General features: G+C 43.0%; 1 protein-coding gene across 4 annotated transcripts in view; it reads right to left on the bottom strand.

Annotated features, from left to right (window-relative positions):
- Window positions 1–20,723, bottom strand: part of CLIP2 (CAP-Gly domain containing linker protein 2) — a 400,768-nt gene that overhangs the window by 103,149 nt on the left and 276,896 nt on the right. For 2 of the 4 annotated variants that reach the window (XM_069226900.1, XM_069226901.1), the window contains 2 exons: window positions 13,253–13,357; window positions 7,588–8,532 (listed from right to left, as the gene is read on the bottom strand). In XM_069226900.1, coding sequence (XP_069083001.1) covers window positions 7,588–8,532; window positions 13,253–13,357 — 1,050 coding nt within the window. The remainder of the gene's footprint in view (window positions 1–7,587; window positions 8,533–13,252; window positions 13,358–20,723) is intronic. The other 2 variants (XM_069226902.1, XM_069226903.1) reach the window with 1 other exon arrangement.

Below are 20,723 nucleotides of genomic sequence, written 5' to 3'. Positions count from 1 at the left end.
AACAAAATACCAAGACTTCTATGATATGGTGTGATGTAAAATTGTAGAATTAAAAAAAGTATCATACTGTAGTCTGTGGCTGTCCCAAGTATTTCACATGAACCAAGGAATAAAAATAGACACATACAATATCAGTCTAATGTGAACTTCATGACAGAGATATCAGTGGTTGAACTTATAGTACCTTCAGACTTGAAAAGATGCAAAACATATTTGGCATGAAAAAGATGCATAGTGCAAGTAACAAAATGTGACCAGACCCTAAATAGAGATTATACATTATTATTATAGATATAATTACACGTAGTGGCAACATGGAAATAAGGCCGTTTGACAACATGTTGCCAGATATACAAATGCATGGCTGTGCTTTATGCTGCTTTACTCTGTGTGTTCTAAAGCAGTGTTTTGGCCTAACACCGGATCTTCTATCTGTCTGCAAAATGGTTTAAGTCTAGTCCGGCCTCCACACTTGATTCGCACAGCGAACTACAAAATTACTGCATTTAACTTAAAACTTCTAATTCACATGAAAGTACAGAGACATGTTCTTCACACCAAGAAGTGTCAGATGCTGAACTCCACTGATCTTGTCAATGCAAAAGCTAATGAATCCTTGAACTGTAAATTTGCATAAAAAGTACAAACGCCCTTCAATTGCCACAGATCTTCTTCGGAAAATGTTTTTAACTTTTGTGATTCCAGGAAACAGATATGTTCACTACCACTGCAAGTAGAAATGCAATAATGCTCACCATATTCTTCCTCTTCAATACATGTAAATTATAATTAAATTAAACCACTTAAATATGTATCCTTCATAATATATTTATCCTCTCTCTAGGTACACCAGGATCATGAGGCACAAACCAGGTTGTCTGGGACTTTTAGAGAGCATTTATTTCAAAGTCTGACTCACAAGTGTGCACATAACAAAAAAGGTAGACGTGTCAGTTCACAATCTATTTATATAAGATAATTCTAAAATGGTCTTTTAGAGAGCATTTCCTTCAAAGGCTGATTTAAGTGTGTACACAACAGACAAAGGGTAGACAGCATCAGTTCACAATTCATTCATATAAGGACCTAAGATAATTTTAAAGAGGTATTGTAAAAGAAAATTGATGAACTGGGGAGGTAAGGTTAGGAAGTGGTGGAGGGTGGAGGAAGGGAAGGACTGAATATTAGTAAGTGTTGTTTCATATTTTTATTTGTATTCCCTTCATTTAATGTTTTTGCCTAAACTAAACAAAAAACATAACATAGGATGTGCCAGGTACAAAATGGGGTTAAAAGGAAATTGTTACTTACCCAGTAAGCATCTGTTTGTGGTTTTTAGTGCTCTGCATGCCCATCTAGTTTTAGATTCGGAGTGTTGCAAGTTGTTTTTCTTCAAAGAGCATTTCCGAGTCACGGGATCAAGTAACTCCTCCTTCTTGAATATAATATGTATGGGCATCAATTTCTTTGTTAGATTGTTTTCCCGCAGGCGGGTGAGAAAAGGAGTGTAGAGGAAGCATAGAGAAAGAGATGTCCATGCAAATGTATATACATATGTGCAACTATATAGAAATCTAAAGCAACTGAAATGCCCACAGGCATCCGGGGAGGAGGGAGGGTGTATGTGAGTCTACAGCACTACATGCAACAAACAGATGCTTACTGGGTAAGTAACATTTTACATTTGATGGCATGTGTGGCTGTAGATACAAATGCTCAGCATATACAGTGAAGCAGTCCCTCCATGAAAGCGGTGGCTAGCCTGTGGGGGTTGCAGTTGATTGGACAAGTGTTCTCAGTACTGCTTGGCCTACACTAGCTTGCTGAAGTGCAAATACATCTACACAATAATTTTTGTAAATGTATGTGGTGTAGACCATGCAGCTGCTTTACAAGCATCAACTATGGGTATGTTTCCAAGGAAAGCCATAGTGGCTCCCTTCTTCCTGGTAGAGTGTGCCCTGGGAGTGACAGGTGGTTGTCATTTTGCTTTAGCATAACAAGTCTGAATACATTTAACTATCCATCTAGCTATGTTGCTTTTGGATACTGGATTGCCTTTATGAGGAAATGAAAGAGCTATAAAAAGATGTTTCGTTCTTCTGAACTCTTTAGTTCTATCAATGAAGAACATTAATGCATGTTTAACGTTGAAAGTGTGAAGAGCTCTTTCAGCAACTGAGTCAGGCTGCGGAAAGAAGACATGTAACTCAATGGATTGATTAATATGAAATTAAGAGACCACTTTAGGAAAGAACTTCGGATTGGTGCGAAAAACCATCTTGTCTTTATAAATATGAAAGAATAGTTCTTCCAAGGTTAGTGCCTGGAGCTCACTAACACGCCTGAGAGATGTGATAGCAACTAAAAAGGCCACTTTCCATGAGAGGTACTGAAGAGGACATGAGTGAAGTGTCTCGAAAGGAGGAACCATAAGCCTAGTGAGGACAACACTGAGGTTCCATGATGGTGCATGGAGCATTCTTGGTGAAATTACCCGTTTAAGACCGCCCACGAATGCCATAATTGCTGGAATCCTAAAGATCTGTTTTGTAAGTATACAGCTATAGCTGCAAGATGTAAGCGAATGGAGGTGCAAGCTAAATTAGCTTCTTGTGAATGATGCAAGTAACAGACAATATCTTGGACAGTAGCTTTGATGGGATTAATATGTTTGGGTTGACAGTAGCAAACAAAGCGTTTCCACTTTGCAGCATAACATGCTCTCATAGTGATTTTATGAGCTTCTCTAATGATGTCCATGCACTCTACAGGCAGATTTAGATAACCAAACTTTATGACCACAGGAGCCATATCGCAAGGTTGAGAGATTTGGGGTCTGGATGTCTGACCTGACCTTGGTTTTGAGTGAGAAGGTTTGACCTGTTGGGAAGCTTCTCGTTGGGAACTACTGAGAGATTCAGTAGTGTGGTGAACCAGGGCTGGTGTGCCCACATTGGGGCTACAAGGCTCATCTTGAGCGATGATTCCCTGATCTGTTGAACTAGAAATGGAAAGAGAGGGAGAGGAGGAAAAGCATAGGCAAATTTCCCTAACCAATTCATCCATACAGCATTGCTTTTGGAGTGAGGGTGTCGGTACCTGGAGGTGAAGATTAGGAATTTTGGGGGTCATTTTGACCGCGGCGGACGGCGGTCGCCGCCCGCCAAGCGGTTCCCGCCGAAAGACCGCTCCGCGGTCAAAAGACCGCGGCGGTCATTCTGGCTTTCCCACTGGGCCGGCGGGCGACTGCCGAAAGTCCGCCCGCCAGCCCAGCGGGAAACACCCTTCCTACGAGGACGCCGGCTCAGAATGGAGCCGGCGGAGTGGGAAGGTGCGACGGGTGCAGTTCCACCCGTCGCGAATTTCAGTGCCTGCAAAGCAGACACTGAAATTCTTCGTGGGGCCCTCTTACGGGGGCCCCTGGGGGCCCCGCGGCACCCCCTACCTCCATCCTGTTCCTGGCGGGAGAACCGCCAGGAACCGGATGGCGGTAGGGGGTGTCAGAATCCCCATGGCGGCGGAGCGCGCTCCGCCACCATGGAGGATTCTCAAGGGCAGCGGGAAGTCGGCGGTACACCGCCGACTTTCCGTTTCTGGCCGCGGCTGAACCGCCGCGGTCAGAATGCCCAGCGGTGCACCGCCAGCCTGTTGGCGGTGCTACCGCCGACCTCCGCCATGGCGGTAATTACCGCCAGGGTCAGAATGACCCCCTTTGTGTTTTCTGCTGTGGCAAAAAGATCTCCCTGAGGTGTTCCCCACTTTCTAAAGTAACTTTGAAGGACTTGTGGGTGGAGTTCCCATCCGTGGACTTGTTGCTCCATCCACCTGAGCAGGTCTGCAAAGTTGCCTGTTCCTGGAAGATACTCCGCCACTATATGAATTTGATAGTGGACAATCCATTTCCATATTGTCTTAGAGAACTGTGACAACTGTAGTGACCTTGTCCCCCCCCCCCCCTGTTTCTGAAGTTAATACATTGCAGCCATATTGTCTGTGCAGACTAAGACAACTTTGTGAGAGAGGTGATGAATAAATGCTTCCAGGGCTAGACATACTGCCTGAAGCTCTACGAAATGTATGTGTAGTGATTGGTTATGTCAAATCCCAATGGCCCTGGACTGAGAGGTTCTGAAGGTGAGCGCCCCAGCCTGTGTGTGATGCATCTGTTGTGAGAGTGATCTGAGGCACAGGGACCAGAAAAGGCCGGCCCTTTAAGAGATTGATGGTGTTCCACAATTGCAGAGAGCGGTGAGTATGACAGTCTAACAACACTAGACCCTGTGACTGAGTCCACTGACGAGACAGACATTCCCGGGGTATGCCGTCCCTAATTCTGCATTGAGTATAGCTCCTAAATATGGCTGTATCTGGAGAGGATCAAGGTGGGATTTGAGGAAGTTGAGGGTGAAACCTAGGTTGTGCAGAAGGTCCACTGTCATCTGAGTGTGGTGTTGGCATTGTGACAACATGCTGGCTTTGATGAACCAGTCGTCTAGATAAGGGAATATTTGTACATTCTGTCTTCTCAGGTGTGCTGCTGCTACTGCTAAGCACTGTGTGAAGACCCTGGGAGCTGTGGTGACTCCAAAAGATAGATCCTTGAATTGACAATGTTTACCTCCAATCACAACTCTGAGGTATTTGAGGTGTGCAGGGTAAATGGGAAATGGATGTGGGTGTCCTGGAAATCTAGGGAGGTCATAAAGTCGCCCTTTTGTAGAAGTGGGATACCATCTTGAAGAGTGACCATGTGAAACTTTAAAGGGAGCCGTCTTTTTTGGGAATTTGGAAATACAGAGAGTATAGTCCTGTTCCTTGACATTGTATTGGAACTTGCTCAATGGCTCCTTTGAGAAGAAGGGATTGTACTTCTTGTTTGAGAAGCAGAAGGTGCTCTAGCGAGAGCTTGTGAGACCGAGGGGGAATGTTTGGAGGAGTAGTAATGAACCCCAGACATTAGACATGTTGGATAATGGATAGGACCCATTGGTCCGAAGTGATGTTGGTCCATTGTGTATAGAAGTCTTAAAGTCGTCTCCCGACAGGTGTGGAGTAGGGCATGGTCACTGTTTAGCTGTTGAGGTAGAGGAGCGGGTGGTGGTGGTCTTACCTCTACCTTGTGTGTTGTTACCTCTATAGGTGCCTCTGTAGAATTCTCGTGAGTAGGAGCTGGAAGGTTGTCTGAGATGTGGAGGCCTCTGAGGTCAATGGTTTGTAACCACCTCGAAATGTGGGGCGATAAAAGTACCTCTTTGTGAGAGAGATAGTAAAATGCCATTGGCCTTTGCCGTATCTGTGTCTTTCTTCAGTTTCTCAAGGGTGGAGTCCAGTTGAGGGCAAAAAAGATGCTCCTTATTGAAGGGCATATTCAATACTGCTTGTTGTACCTCAGGTTTGAACTCTAAGCACCTAAGCCAGGCATTTCTCCTAACTAAAACGGCAGTGTTGATACCGCATGCAGCAGTGACTGCGGCATCTAGAGCACATCTGATGGCATTATTACTAATTGTCTGCCCTTCAGTGACAATCTGTTGTCCCATTTTATGGTGCTCATCTGGGAGATATTGGAGGAGCTCCTCCATTTCATCCCAGTGAGCCCGATCATATCTCGAAGTAAACCGTGTGAGTTAGCGATATGCCAGTGACTGGCTGCTTGCGCAGCCATTCTTTTGCCTGTGGCATCAATATTTTTACTCTCCTTATCTGGGGGAGGAGAGTCCCCTGTGGCATGAAAGTTGGCCCGCTTACGTGTGGTAGTAGCCACAATAGAATCTGGTAGGACCTGAGATCTTATATATATGGGATCTGAGGGTTGCAGCCTTGTATTTTTTTATCAACTCTAGGGGTGATAATTCTAGAGCGAACTGGTTCTTTAAATATGTTGTCAGCATGCCATGGAGAGGAATTGAAGATCCTTATGTGTTGATGTTAAGGTGTCAAAAAGAAAGTCTTGTTCAATGGGATCTCTGTGAAGGTTGACGTTGTAGAAGGTGGCTGCTCTAGCAATCACCTGTTGGTAGGAGGTAGTATCCTCTGGTGGTGATGGGATGGTCGTGCGGGGGTATAGATCTGGATTTGTAGAGATCATGGGATCAGGGTCATATGTATCCCAGGGATCTGGTTCCTGGTGTGTGTCACCTAAGTCTTCCCCAGGGAATAATGGAGAACCCTGTGGTATTACGTCTGCTGCAGTAGGAGAGGTGAGTGAATGAGGAGGCGATAAGGTTGGAGGAGAAGTGGGTGGTGGAGGTAGCGTAGAAGGAGGAAGAGGAGAAGGCTTGTTAATGGGGGTATCTATCTCCTTGATCTTTTTTGGGGGTGGTGATGTGTCCAGATCCTCCTCGAAAGATAATTTTCTAATGAAAATGCAATGATGCAATGATGCGCCCTGTACCCTCTTGGAGGTGGCGCTGACGAGCTTCCATAACCTCCAAAATGGGTTCAACTGGAGATGGAGTGGCCGAAGACTGACTAGAGCATTTCGGTTCGGAAGAAGTTGAATCCCTTGTGCCCTTTCATTGGTACCGAAGCTGAGGTGGTGGTTGTTGGGCGCAGGGTGCCAAAGTAGCCAGTGCTGAGGTTCAAGGTAGAATGGGACCGGTGTCTCGGACCAAAGATGTCGAGTCTTGGCGATTTTCAGTGCCAAGCCGGAAGGTGGGGCATCCGAACCAGTGTTTTGGATCTGGGCATGGGCTGAAGGCAGTGGCAGTCCGGCAACCTCTGTAAAAGGTCTTCTGGAAGTCTTAGAGGTGGCAGGAGGGGCAACGGTACTCACAAGCAGCGCCAGCGTGACTTCTTGACTCTTGATGTCTGACTGGACGTCAGAGTCCTGTATGGAGAAGGCCTCCTCCTGTCCTGGCTCTTCCTGGGCGTGCTCCTCCCCTAAGATTTCCGGAGTGCTTCCAGATTCTTGTGCGTCATCTCAAGTCGTCGAGCCCTCTGGTCCCGAGACATCTTTTTGACCGGAAGGATCTGCAGGAGTCGCAGGTGGCTTCTTGATGGTCGGGGAGAGGCACAGGTTACACACCAGATATTGGTCAGTGTACGGGAATTAGGAGTAGCACAGAGGGCAGAATCGAAACGGCATTCGTTCTATCAGTTTGGCATGCTGTTTGGTGTCAAGCAGTGAGGTAGTCCCAAAAGGCAAAGCGCAATCAAAGACAATACCATTGATTTAAGGGAAGATGGAAGAAAGATTTCAAAACCGGAGCAAAGGGAGAACGGAGCAGAGAGACACACGACAGCGGTGAGAAAACAATCTAACAAAGGAGTCGATGCCTATGCGCAGTCTCACCCAGAAGGAGGAGCCACTCAATCCTGCAACTTGAACATGCTTCTTCGAAGAAAAACAATTTGCAACACTCCGAACTCAACATTAGATGGCAGGCGCATGCAGAGCATGTGTATCTACAGCAACACAGGCAATCTAACATTAGATTTCAAGCATATTGAGACATCTTGTGTGCTTTCCTTACAAAATGAATTCTGGTTAAGCCACAATTACCTCTTCTGGAATTTCTTTTATTCTTGATGGTGGGCAGCTGTGTGATAGAGCAATGTGAATATAAAGTGTAAAATTCTTACGTTAGCATGTTGAGACGGATGGAGAGACTCAATGGACTGCAGCTTGTTTTCTAAGACCAGGACCTTCTCCTGCAGTCTCTGAACCTCGTGCTTGCTCTGAGCTTCCGCCTTCTGGAGGGTCTCATAGTCAAGTGCCTTTTTCTCAGCTAGAGAGATTTTCTCTTTCAGGAACGAAATAGCTTGTGCTTGGTCCTTGTATTCACTTGTGAGCTTTTCAAGCTCATGAATCCTCAGAGATGCATCTCTGTATTTGTCCTTAGTGTCTTGGAGCTCTAACAGGTGTTGATTACTCTTTGCTTCCACTTGCGTCTTCCAGTTGTTGTTAATTTCCTCTGCTGCATCCATGGCTTCTTGCAGTTTGACCTTTAGGCTATCTTTCTCTTTAATGTGAACTGCCATCTCGATATCGTGCTTGGCTTTTAAGCTCTCAAGCTCCAGCTGATGTTCCAACTTGATACTCTCCAGTGTTGCCCTCAACTCAACCATCTCCTTCTCTTGGGAGTCTGGGCTTGTGTTCAGGGTGCCCTTAATATCCTCCAAAGATTTCTGGTGATCAGACACCAAGCTGTCCAACTTGAACTTCCAGCTGTCCATCATCCCCATGTTTTCCTTTGTGGCCTGCTCAAGCTTCTTTTTCAGTTCAGCGATTTCCTGAGTGTATTTCTCAGTGGTCGCTCTCAGCTTATCCAGATCTTGTTGCTGTTTCTTTAGTGTCTTCTCATATTTCTCCCTCTGCTGGACGACCTCAGACTGGTGATCCTTGCTGGCGGATAGCAGCTGGTCTCTCAGGCGAAGGGCCTCTGTCTGCAGACCAAGGTTGTGTTCCGGGATCTCAGACAGATTGGTGTTCCTAAGACACTGCTGAAGATCTTCGATTTCAACCCTCCGGAGGCTCAACTCTTCTTCCAGTTGAACAATTCTCGACTTCTCGGCAACTGTTGTCAACTGAAAAAACAAAAGAGTCAAAATCAGTTTCTTTTCTTTCTAATGCACTGGGTTCTTTTGTACATGATATAAAATGCAGTGAAATGCTAAGCTGCCCCGACAAGTTTATTTAGTTTTGCTTCGAGATAAATTAGGCAACATATATTTTTCACATTTGATTCCCTTATAATTTTACAATATGTAATGTGTTTCCCATTTATTGAAAATGGCATTTAGAATTTAAATCAGTATATATTTTCCCTATAAAATCAAATCTATACCTTGGTATTCCCAAGTGCAGGTATATCAGTGAAAAACATACTTGACATGTATTAATTTAGGTTTGTTAGCAACAAAACAACAAGATGAATTTTAGCAGATTGTCAGACATGATGATTTACAGTGCATGGGTTTGTTGGTGGAGACCTGGCTTTGTGAGAGCAGCTGGTATATTTTAAAACAAAACACAGTGAGATTGGTAACCCTGGTATTTCATCAGAAGATATTAACCATGGTTCTCATCAGAAGATACAGAAGGAGTAAGGTTGGTGCTACTGCACTGTGTGTAGCTGAAACCCCTTTTGTTGAAACATGTATCGTGTAGCAGGGCCAGTATATACAGCCGCACACGATAAAATGTAATAAGCCTGTGCTCCAGAAGAGAGCTTTTCATTAGAGACTTTAAAAATACCCATCCTAAATTTCACCATTGTTGTTACAAGCTGCCTTTTTCAAATATGGCAAAGCCTCGTGGACCACAGAATCCAATCACTCACTGCTGGGCCCACATTGCAACCTGCAAGTCACGGGTCACAGTCCTGCCAGCACAGACTGCCATCCTTCTGAGGTTGATAAATTGAGCTTCACTGAGATGGGTAGTAGTAAGACCTGCTTACTATAGAGATATGAATCTGCAAATATGAGGCTACATAAGATATATACTAGAATACAGCTGTTTTTAAAATTATTAGCACATTAAATAGAATCATGAGCTTGCTAAGCCAATCAGATTGCTTAGAATAATGGCACTACATACCAGGGGGTGAATTAGAGTTTGGTGGAGAGGTTACTCGGACACAAAGGCGACCTCTCTGACAAACCCAGGGCCTGATTGAGAGACAGGTTGCCCCTTTGTATGTGGACAGCAGAGCCTACTCGGTCTCCGTCGCCACCATACTCCCCTGAAGGCCCCTACAGGCCCTTAGCTTACTTGCGTTTTAAGTTCATTGAGAGTGTGCAGCAAGGACATAGAGCATACAGGGACAGTTGCCCTGTGTATTGGTCTATTTTAGTTTGAGGTTAGGGGAACTAGAGTCAATAACCTCATTGCCTAAGTAATTGGGCTTTAAAAACTATTTACTGTAGTTCCCCTCATTATGCACCCTCGCCTTCAGCTCGGAGGTCAGGCAATTACTAGTAGTTAAGGCCCTCAAGCAAGGGGTACAAATGCTTAATATTTTAGCAGCCCCTATTACTAGACATTTGACACCTCCCTGCTGGGACATGATCTGTAATATGAAATCATGTGCTTTCTGGTCAGGGGTCTCCAAGCTATCCATGAAGCAACAAGGTTGGAGGGATTAAAGACACGCTGGATAGCTGAGCAGAATTGGACAGGTGGGTCACTCGTGATGCTTATAGGTGCTCAAGGAGTTAGACGAGGGTTCTCCATTGTCAGTCCTAGAGGGCCAGATCCATGCCAGATTTTTAGCATATCCACATTTAGATAAATGTAGTTATCTTAAAAATCTGTCATGGATCCGGCCCTGCAGGAGCGACATTGGAAGGCCCTGCCGTTAGACGATGCTTCAGAACCAACTGGATATAAAGCCCACAGCATTTGCACTTCCAGGTGGCGACATAGTTCTCTCTTCAAATATGTGCAAAACTTTATAACAACATCGGAAGCCATTGTTAAAATATAATTAATGTGTAATTTTGAGAGCATTAATGTGTTTAGTATATAATGACCCATTCAATGATCTGTACATGGAGAGAAAACTATCTATTTTCATTTCAAGAGACAAATTATGCAAGGTTGATAGTATGATGCAGTCTACATTGATCTTATTTGTGTCTTTACACGAGTACCTCTGAAAACCAGTGGAAACTGTCAGCAAGATGGCTTCCAGGAGAAAATGAGACTGAAGCTTGAGTTGTCTATCATGTCACTCGTGTTGACAAACAGCTATCAACAAGTTTTTGTTATGCTTTGGTCCACTATACTGTATTCAACAGTACATTTTTGTTGGATCGATGTAATGTATAATATTTGTAAATAAAGTAAAATATGTTAATTTTAACTTTTAAGAAGATTTTTTAATTATTCACCATTTTGTGATATTAATATTTTAACATTTGACATTTTTTACATTTTATATTTAAAATGAATTGCTGATTCTTTGTTTCTTCAGTGCATATCTTAAGAGGAAAATGTATTTTCCTTTAAGAGGATGTGCCATTTTGTTGTAGGCGCAGCTAGGCCTCCTTTAACATCAGCAAGCAAAGCCAGATTAGAGGGTCTTTCTTTAAAATATTTTGATATCGTATAACAAACTTTTGTTGTTCACTTTTCTGACAACAGAGCAGTGAGTAACTGGATTTTGTAAAGTGTTCTGTTGATAATGACTTTGTGAAGCATCTATACATTATCTAGTGTTTCTGGATATTGATTAACTTTTCACTAGTGATTGGACCAGCTAAGTCTACATATGGGGACACATTTCTGACTTCTAAGATGCTGCATGATGTCTAGACTATAGGACGGTGTACTTTGAAAAGGAAGGTACACGACTCGTAGCATCTTTTCGGCACAAATACCTGGAAAGTATCACTTTGGGCCCCTCGCCAGAAGAAATGTCCAGCTTTATTTCACAATACCTTCGAAATGTTATATGATGGTGAAACACGTTCAATGAAATATGGCTCTAAAATCAATGAATTAATGACGTCTAGTAACATGCACAGAGAAAATGTTAAATTCGTTAGCATGGTTCCATCTCGTAGAATGGCATAAATTGAAACGTCGAACTGTCGAAGCTGCAGAGATGCTGCTCCCAGTAATATTTCATATATAGGCCCTGTGATTGGCAACGGTCAAATTCAGCAGGATCACTACAATCTACACATTAGACGTACATTGTGCACACGTCTACCTCGCCTTAGGTGAGAAGGAAACTTACTTATTACTTATTTTCTGCACTAGAATTATAGTTTGTCCCTTAAATGTTAAAGAGGTGTGTGTGTGATTGTTTATGTGTTTGTTAAGGTGGATGGATAGAATGGAAAGTGTGTCTATGTTAGAGCCTATGTCAGCTATTTATAGTGTGCATACTTGCATGCATGTCTAGTGTGTGTATGTGTGTGTGTGTGCATCTGTGACTGCTTGCATATCTGATATGTGTTTAAAGGCATAGGAATTATTGATGCCTAGTGCGTTTTTGGCTTAGCGCATATGCATGCATTCATGTCTGGTGTGTTTGTGCATGGTGCCTGTCTGTCTGCTGAGGGCCTATGTATCTGTTTGTGTATCTGTGTTTTTTTTGTGTGTTTGTTAGGCACTGAATGTATGGTATGTGTGTACTTGTACAAAGAATGTATGTGACTGTGTATATTTATGTGTGTGTGTTTTATGCCTGTTGTCTGCCATGTGTGAGATTGTGTGTTTGGCATATGTGCGTGTATTCACACAGACACATATGTGCTTGCATATCTAGTGTGTGGCTATGTGTGCTTGTGTGGGGTCTGTTCTTTTCCGACAATGCGTGTTTGGCTTGTTTAATTGCATGCTTAGTATGTGTGTAAATGAGTGGGCATGCCTGCATGTCTGGGTGTGCTTGTATATTGGTACATATCTTGATGCATGTGCATTTGTGAGCATGTGCGTTTCATGTGTGTCTGGAACTTTGTGTGAGTACCTGCTCTTCTACTATGTGGGTGGTGTTTTTGTGCATGTGTGTTGCAAATCTAATAGCTATGTGGTTGCATGGCGGATGCGTTTATGTCTTAGGGCCGGAATTAGAGTTTGGCACGCAGGTTACTCCATCAAAATTGTGATGGATATCCGTCCACCTTAGTACAAGTGTATGATATCCCTAGACACTTGTAGAAAGGCGGACAGGGTATCTGTCACCTTTGAAATGGAGTAACCCATCTACCAAACTCTAAATCAGGATGGTCTTGTCTGCATACGAGCACTTGCATGTGTCTGTGTATGTATTCTTGCACGTCTGGTGTGTGTGTGTTGCATGTGTGTGTTTGTCTGGTGTGCATATGTGAGTTGGTGGTCGTTAATTATTAAACCCATTGACAGAAACAAGTGGTGCTACCTAGTTCTCAACACTTTCTCACCTAAGTGCTGTGAGGTAGAAGTGTCAATAGCACTTTGTATCTCAATCCGCAGCTGTACACCAATTGAATTGAAAACAAAATTCGGGTCGTTGTGCACTTGTTCGACAATACACGTTTCTGCAGATTCATGCCGTGAAGAGTGGAAATGAATAATGTCACGACCCGTGAGAAAAATGCAAGATCAAGAAATAAAAACCACCACAGGAAGCCGGGCAAAGTATATGGTGCTCCTCTTTTAAGGAGTGAATGCAAAGTAAAAATCATAGCAGCCAAAAGTGCTAAAAAAATGGGCAACAAAAATGGCAGCTGAAAACCTAAAAGGACAAGGCTCGGGCATGAAAGCAGCTGGCAGGCACCGGTCCGGAGGCGGAGGGCACGACTCTCCATTTACCATGTTGTCCTCTAGTTCTTTGAGAAGCTTTGCGACATTTGCCTTTTCAAACAGCAGGTTTTGCTCGAGCTCCCGAATGCGGGCATGCTCCAACTGCGTCTGAGTCTGTGCACATAGGGGGAAAAGAGATCAGAAAACAGAGAAGAGACTGCAACATCAGCTCAGGTCTACAACACAAAACAGGCAGATCAAATGAAAGGAGACAAAAGGAAGGAGTTACTGAACAGTGTTTTGGGGATCGTTCGCAAAACACAGACGTAAAATTGAACTACAAAACTAACAGTCAATCCACGAATTACTTCTCAAGTTATTACCAGCAAGTCGGTTCAAACCATCCTGGATGATAAAACACAAAACACACAAAAAGTGCTGTCCCACCCCAAAGGCTCCGCTATGAGATGAAACCTGAACTTTTTTTTTAAATAGTTGTGGCTCAATCCACCGACAAGAAAACCCCACCCACCGACTTGAAATTTGACACCTTCCCATGATAAGTCCTATCAATCACCTGTCCCACTGAAAATCCGTCTTCTTCCAACATCATCTGTATCACTAGGAATAAGTGCAATTTTACAGAAGATTAGAATGGGGCACGTATAAATAGAATTTCAATCAGAATCTAGTTTGAACTACGAATAATCCAGCTCCTCTTTTTAATAAACTACTGACTTTAAAAAGAGGAATTTTAATTCTCTTTAATGCTTGCTAATGTATGCATGTATCTGGAGCTTGTAGAAGGAAATCTAGCCGCTAAGCAACATAGCATTGTGCAAAGAGGGGTAGGATACTGTATGGGAACTTAACAAAAGAAAAACAAGTGTGGAGGGGAAGAGAGGGTGGTAAAAAGGTACGGGGAAGATACCAAAAAAAATGGCAGAGAGCAGTTATCTTCGAGGATCTCCGATAACTGGGAAGTATTGCTTGAAGAGAGGGGTCTTTGGCTACCTACAGAGATCGAGGAGGGAGCGAGCCTGCTGATTCTGTGTGGAGTTGGAATGTCATGTGTATAGTCGGAGAAGAATCCTTGTTTCCTTTTCTCCTTCCTGCATTTTATTTAATCTCAGGCCTTGCCTGATGCTACTGTGGGTGTTGCTAGACCTACTGGAAATGTAAACTTGCTTGCCTGGAAGCCTGGGATGCTCGAGTAAGCCACCTTGTAGATGCCGCTGCAGTAGCTTTGTAAGGTGCTCTGAGTGGGCAGAGAGCCAGAAGAACTCTGTGGGCATAGGGGTGATCCTATCGTTTTTCCAGAAATCTGTTGTCACACCATGAAAGAAGCTCCTCACTAGGGGCAGTTGTGACTCTGGCATATCAGCTTTGATGGAACTGCCGTCTGTGAGATAGGACAGGACCAGAATTTGGATGACATTTCTTGACCAAGAATAGAATGAGTTTGTGGGGAGTGATTCTCATTTTGCAATGCACCTTGTTGAATTGGGTCTATACGTAAAGGTTGTGGCTTTTGGCAATCACGAGAAATCGCAAAGCCATTGAGGTTCTTCTCTGTTGGCCAACTTTGCACTTGTTGTAGTTTGCCATAACTGGTGACGAACACAAATTATGTCTTCAAGGGACTGAGTATGAGGGAAGTCATCTATATCTAGGTTTAATTACCTAGGTTTAAATTATGGCATGGCAATGCTCTGACAGGCAGACATCGTGCACGGAAATCTTCAGGTAGAGCTACTTATTGTCAAAATTCTCATGGATATGGAAATTCCTGTCAGCCAAGAGACTCCAAAGTGACATTCAAGAGCACATGGATAGAGTGCTGGAGAATTCCACAAGCTAAAGATACAGGCTTGTTCCTGGAGATACTCTTCTGGATTCATTGGGTTTATTCTTGAGGTAAAGTACGCAACATAGCCACCAAAGCCCATTCTCGAGTCAAAGATGCTCAGTTGGGCTTGGTGGTTGACAGTATGAAGGCTGCAGAGAGGGCTTGTAGAATGAGGAGACCACAGTCAAACTATTGTTGGTGATCTGAAATCCCCGATACATTTCTTGAATAGTTGCCATCTCTTTGATAAATTGTAGCCTGAACCCAGACTGCCAGTCTTGAAGTACCGTGTTGTAATTGATCATATCAAGCTGCTGAATGTAACCACTTTCTCAATGATCATTTACCAGAATGGTATGTGTGGGCAACCTGGGCAGTAGTTTATGAGATTGTAAGCATCTGTCCCTTATTGAGGGAATCTGGAGAAATGCCTTGAGCATGGCAAATGTTTATTATCTTCTGAAGTGGTGTAATAGATTCACCACAGATAGCTTTCACGATGAACAAGGGGAGTAGACTGAAGGGATAAAATCTGACTAGTCACCAGTAGAAAAGGTGTAAAAAACAGTCCAATTTCAGTGGGTTACTGGGCGGTACTGTGACCATGATGTTATGGTGCCTTGCTGAAACAGTCTATGAAAGACCTAAGATGCTCACAATAAATTAGCACAGTAAACAACTACTTATTGTCGGCACACTGACGAGTTATCAACATACAACAGTGAAGAAACACATATTACACTCTGGTGACATCACACAGTTACAGAAAGGTTGCTGTACAACAGAAATACCTAATCACAAAAACTAAGCAACTGAGTTATAGCTCTCTCAAAAAAGCTACTACTCGGAATAGCTGCTAGTTCACATATTTAGTATTGAAATCGTTAAATCCTATGTTGCACATTTTCTTTTCATGCAGTGCACATGGCCAGTTATTAATGTAGGATTATTCATAACAGAATTTAAAGTATAACTGAAAGCAAAATAAACATTTCACAATATATTGACCTGACTCTGAATGTACAACTATGCCTTGTCTTTCCACATCAGCCATGGGACACTGCTGGGCTGTCATCAGAAAAATACATCAGGGGTGTCTTAGAAGCCACAATCTGTGATACCAGATCCTGAACCAAATATGTGAACATACATAGAAATCTGAAGATGGTATCAAATAAGACTCTTGACTCGCACCATGCTGTCTTTATAGTTCGAATACCTAGGTGGAAGGCACAGCTCTCTGATACTACCCTGTTAACAGTGTGATTTATTTTACGGTTTAATCGTTGTGATTTTGAACCTTCCCAGTGGCTTTCATATTTGACCTATTGTGATACATGTTCACCGAAGTACGTGGGTGGAACAACGTCTAGTCTAAATAAGGCCCTGAGTTATTATCATCATTAAAGTGGCACCGCCAGACAGTATTTTATCTTTAAAAGTTTTAACAGTATCAGCCCAGAGAAACATGCTGCATGTCAATGTTCAGTTTGGCCCCACAAAAGACTTTGCTGTTCAAAAATATAATTTTGATGGCAATCTGTTTTTCTATTCATGATTAATATTCTCTTAGAAATAATACTCACTGAAAGATCTCAGAGTGTATCAAATGCGCCTATGATCATTATTATTATTGTTACCATGTCCTAACCATTTCCTTCCGAAAATACTTTGGTTATCAACGACTATGGGCTTACATTGGGCTCTTTAGACGGGACCCCTATACGGCTGGTAGCAGTCCCTCTGGCAGCTAAGTCGCAGCCTGACTTGCCAAATTGAGAACTGTCTGCCTTGTCAGCAGCCATGGTGGACACTGCTTTTTGTGGAAAAAACAGTGTCAACAGGTCTGGCATGACTTGCCTCTATGGCACTCCTCTCGGTACCTCTGTGATCCTTAGACTCACAAAGCAGGGTCCATTTTCAGCAATCACAGAATTATTATTCACCAGAATGTGAGACTTTTCCCCAAGCATGTGAGGATATCGCACTACTTGTCCTGAACAACACTACCATGGACTACTTGTGCTCCACGAAAAGATGCTGATGCACATGGTCTCAGAGGTCTGCCCTAAAAAGTATATCCACTCAATACCATTTCTACCAGCATCACGCCCGCCGAGAGGGTGTTTTCGTTGGCTGAGACGGTGTCAGCTCTCCCACTAGACACACCAAGCTCCCCCAACATGTAAGTGAAGCCAGGTAAGAAAATAGAGGGCTGGTGGACATCCGCCAATTTTTTTTGACAATGTCTCATTTCGACCCTCCTCTAAATAACACTCACATTTGTGTTAAACATTATGGCAGAATGCCAATGATCACTACTTGGTCTCTACATGGTTATTAAAGGCTCGATTATCAAAGGTACTGGTGCAACTAGAAGTGAAAAAAGGCAATCACTGGGATAAAATCTTGTTCTCATGGTAGTTATCCCTTGTAAATGAGAGTTACATGGAGTTTCCACCAATGAGGTGGAATTTCTGTGAGAGCATATGTGCTGTTAGGGGCAGTTTTTTGAGCATTTCAAAGTGGATCTACCTTTAAAGACTGCTGAACATCTACAAACTTGCAACTTAGTGGGTATTCACAAACTACTTGCAGGTAGTATCCCACTCTAAAAACTCGTGTAGCTTTGTATCACAGACAAGACAACATTCATATTCAGGGTTAAAAAGGAAGAAGGACTACTCCAGAAAACTGAAGCAGGTGTAAACAGGGCTCATCTCCACTTTGATATGTATTTCCCTGATGGAGGAAAAAAAGCGTAAAAAGTGCAAAAGCAGTGTCATATTCTTGCATATGGAAATGTACACAAGTACAATTCTATAAGTGCAAATGCATACAAATACCCCTGGTGATCTCCAACAGTATTAGCTAGCCAGGTGTGCCCCTGGAATCCTCTCTGAAATCCTGTAAAGTAGAAATTTACCTACAGTGCTATGTGAGTACATTTTGACTCTTCAAAGGGCACTGTTCTGAATTGTACCTCTAAATGTTTATTAAAAACCTTAATTGTTTATTGACAATTGACAGCTCCGCCATGACCAAAGGAGACACAATAATTCATAGCTTTCCCTAACATAAATAAATCCTCCTGGAGTATGACAGTTATGTGTTCTTCCCAAAAAGGCGGGATAAATTAACGCAGTCTTCCCATTTCTAGGGAACAGTTTTGCAATACAAGCCATGTTCCAGTTGTCATTCAATGATATGCTTGATCATAGATTTGAGCAGATCAAACACACAGATCTTTTTTTCTGGGCTGCATAACCACCAAGTGGAACCTCTCGATTGTCCTCCAGGGAGAAAGAAGTGGCCACATTCTTACCTCCAGTAAAAAATGTACATAATATGAGTGGAAATTCCAGTTAAACAATGAAAAGTGACAAAGTACAAGATCTTTGACAGTTTAAAAGACCACACAGGCAATGAAATTGTTTACAGCCTGGGGTCTGTAATAACCTATGCAGACACTGAAGTGACTTACATCAAGTGATCCGTGATAAACTACAAAGGCACTGAAGTGACGTACAGCATGAGAACTGTGGTAAACTACACCATCACTGAAGGAACTTACAGCATGGAATCTGAGATGAACTACACAGCCAATGAAGTTACTTACAGAATGATATCCATGATAATCTATACAGGCACTGAAGAGACTTACAGCATGGTCTCTGAGATAAACTACACAGCCAATGAAGTTACTTACAGGATGATATCCATGATAATCTATAAAGGCACTGAAGAGCCTTACAGCATGGGATCAATGGTAAACAGAAGCGACTTAAAGTACATGGTCACTTGCAACAGATACGGATGTGAATCATTGCACTGGGTGTATTATGTACTGAGGCAATGAAGGAACAAAGCGTGGGATCCACAGCTGCAGAAACAGGCGCTGAAGGGCCTTTAAACGTGGGATCTGTGACAGGCTACATATGGACCGAAGCGACTTGAAGCATGGGATCCATGATATGTTACTGAGGCACCGAAGTAACGTAAAGCATAGGGCTCAGAGCAGCATACACAGGCACTTTAGTGATTTAAAGTGCTGGATCTACGATATGTACAGAGCCACTGAAGTGACTTAAAACATTAGATCCAGAATGTCATATACAGACACTTAAGTGACTATATTTAGAGCTCTATGGAAGTATTCAAAGGCACTAAAGCAAAAGCACAACATTTATGGCAGCAATTACAGGTATTAAAGTGACAATGCACAAGTACTATGGTGGCGATTTCGGACACTGAAAAGAATTAAAGAACCAGAACAATGATATCATACAGAGGCACTGAAGTGTCTTAAAGCATTGGATCCACAGGTGCATTTACAGGCACAGGAGTTGCCAGTAAGCCTCCTCCATTGCAATGGCAGTCCAGTATGCTTAACGCCCACATAATGGTCCTTCTGCTGAATTTAGAAGCGGGGGGACTATAGTTTGGTCACAGTGGAGCATACTCCGTCTCTGCTGTGGTCAAACTTCTCTATCAGCCTCTCGGAGTAAGGGGCTTCACAGTATTAGCAATATGTTTGCTTGCCCATTTTGGATAGGCGGACATAAAGCTGTTTTTTACTGTTGTCACTGCCAGGAAAATTCTGGCTGCAAGGTACAGTAAAAAACAAAAACAAAAAACCCTCGCCATGAGAGATGTCTCCCATGGCAAGGAGGGCACTTTGGGGTTTTGTTTTGAAAAAAAAAAAAAAAACTTTAGAAACATTGTCGTGTTTGGCTGAACCGTACGGCAAAGTTCCAATGCATTTACAGGAATAAATGACTCGGTCGCCATGGCAGAGGATGGCCTGACCACCAAATTATAAATCAGGCCCTTAAAGCATGAGACTTATGGTGGCAATCCCACGCACTGAAGCATGTGATAAATTCATACACAAGCACTGATCTATGACTGCATACACAGGCGCTGAAGTGGCTTACCAGCAGGAGTTCTATCAAAGAATAGATCAGTAATGTGCCTTATCAGCATTGTGGTGATTCATGCAGCATGAAATTTATGGTAGTGGCCTAGCAGCTGGTGATCAGGGTGCCACAGCACTGAAGTGACTTTTGGATCTGTGACAACTTAAATCAGCAGTGAAGTGACTTAGGACCCGATTGGCAGACGGGTTTACTCTGTCACAAACGTGACGGATATCCCGTCCACCGTATTATGATACCATTATATTCTATGGAGATTGTAATACGGCAGACGGAGTATTCCATCTGCCTAGATCATAATCCGGCCCTTAGTAACATAAAGCAATGACAGCACACATCCGTTTTGAAGTGACTTAGCTGCATGCCTCAACAGTGGAGTATTATCCGCATGTCATATATCCCAGTATGCACCAGCAACGCAGTAAATTAGCAGTATTGGATGTATGGCAAAGCACATCATGCAGTGGATTGAATTAACAGCTTGTTGCATAAGACAATCTATGCTGGCATTTAAATGATTTAGCGGCACTGGAGCTGTGGCAACATAAACCAGTTGGGAAGAGACTGCAGCATGTGACTTACAGCAAAATGCATCAGCAAAGCTGTAACTTTCCAGCAAGGAACTGGGGAAGCACACTTCAGCAGTAATTGGGTTGTATAAGCCAGCACTGAGGTGAATTATCTGCATGTAAATGTATAGCATTGTATCAGTTATGCAGTGATTTCGCAGCACACGATCTGTGACTGGGTACAT

This window comes from Pleurodeles waltl, chromosome 3_2 (genome assembly GCF_031143425.1).
Source record: "Pleurodeles waltl isolate 20211129_DDA chromosome 3_2, aPleWal1.hap1.20221129, whole genome shotgun sequence".
Classification (NCBI taxonomy): Eukaryota; Metazoa; Chordata; class Amphibia; order Caudata; family Salamandridae; genus Pleurodeles; species Pleurodeles waltl.
The sequence above is the reverse complement of the archived record's forward strand: the minus strand, read 5'-3'. Positions and strand labels throughout refer to the sequence as shown.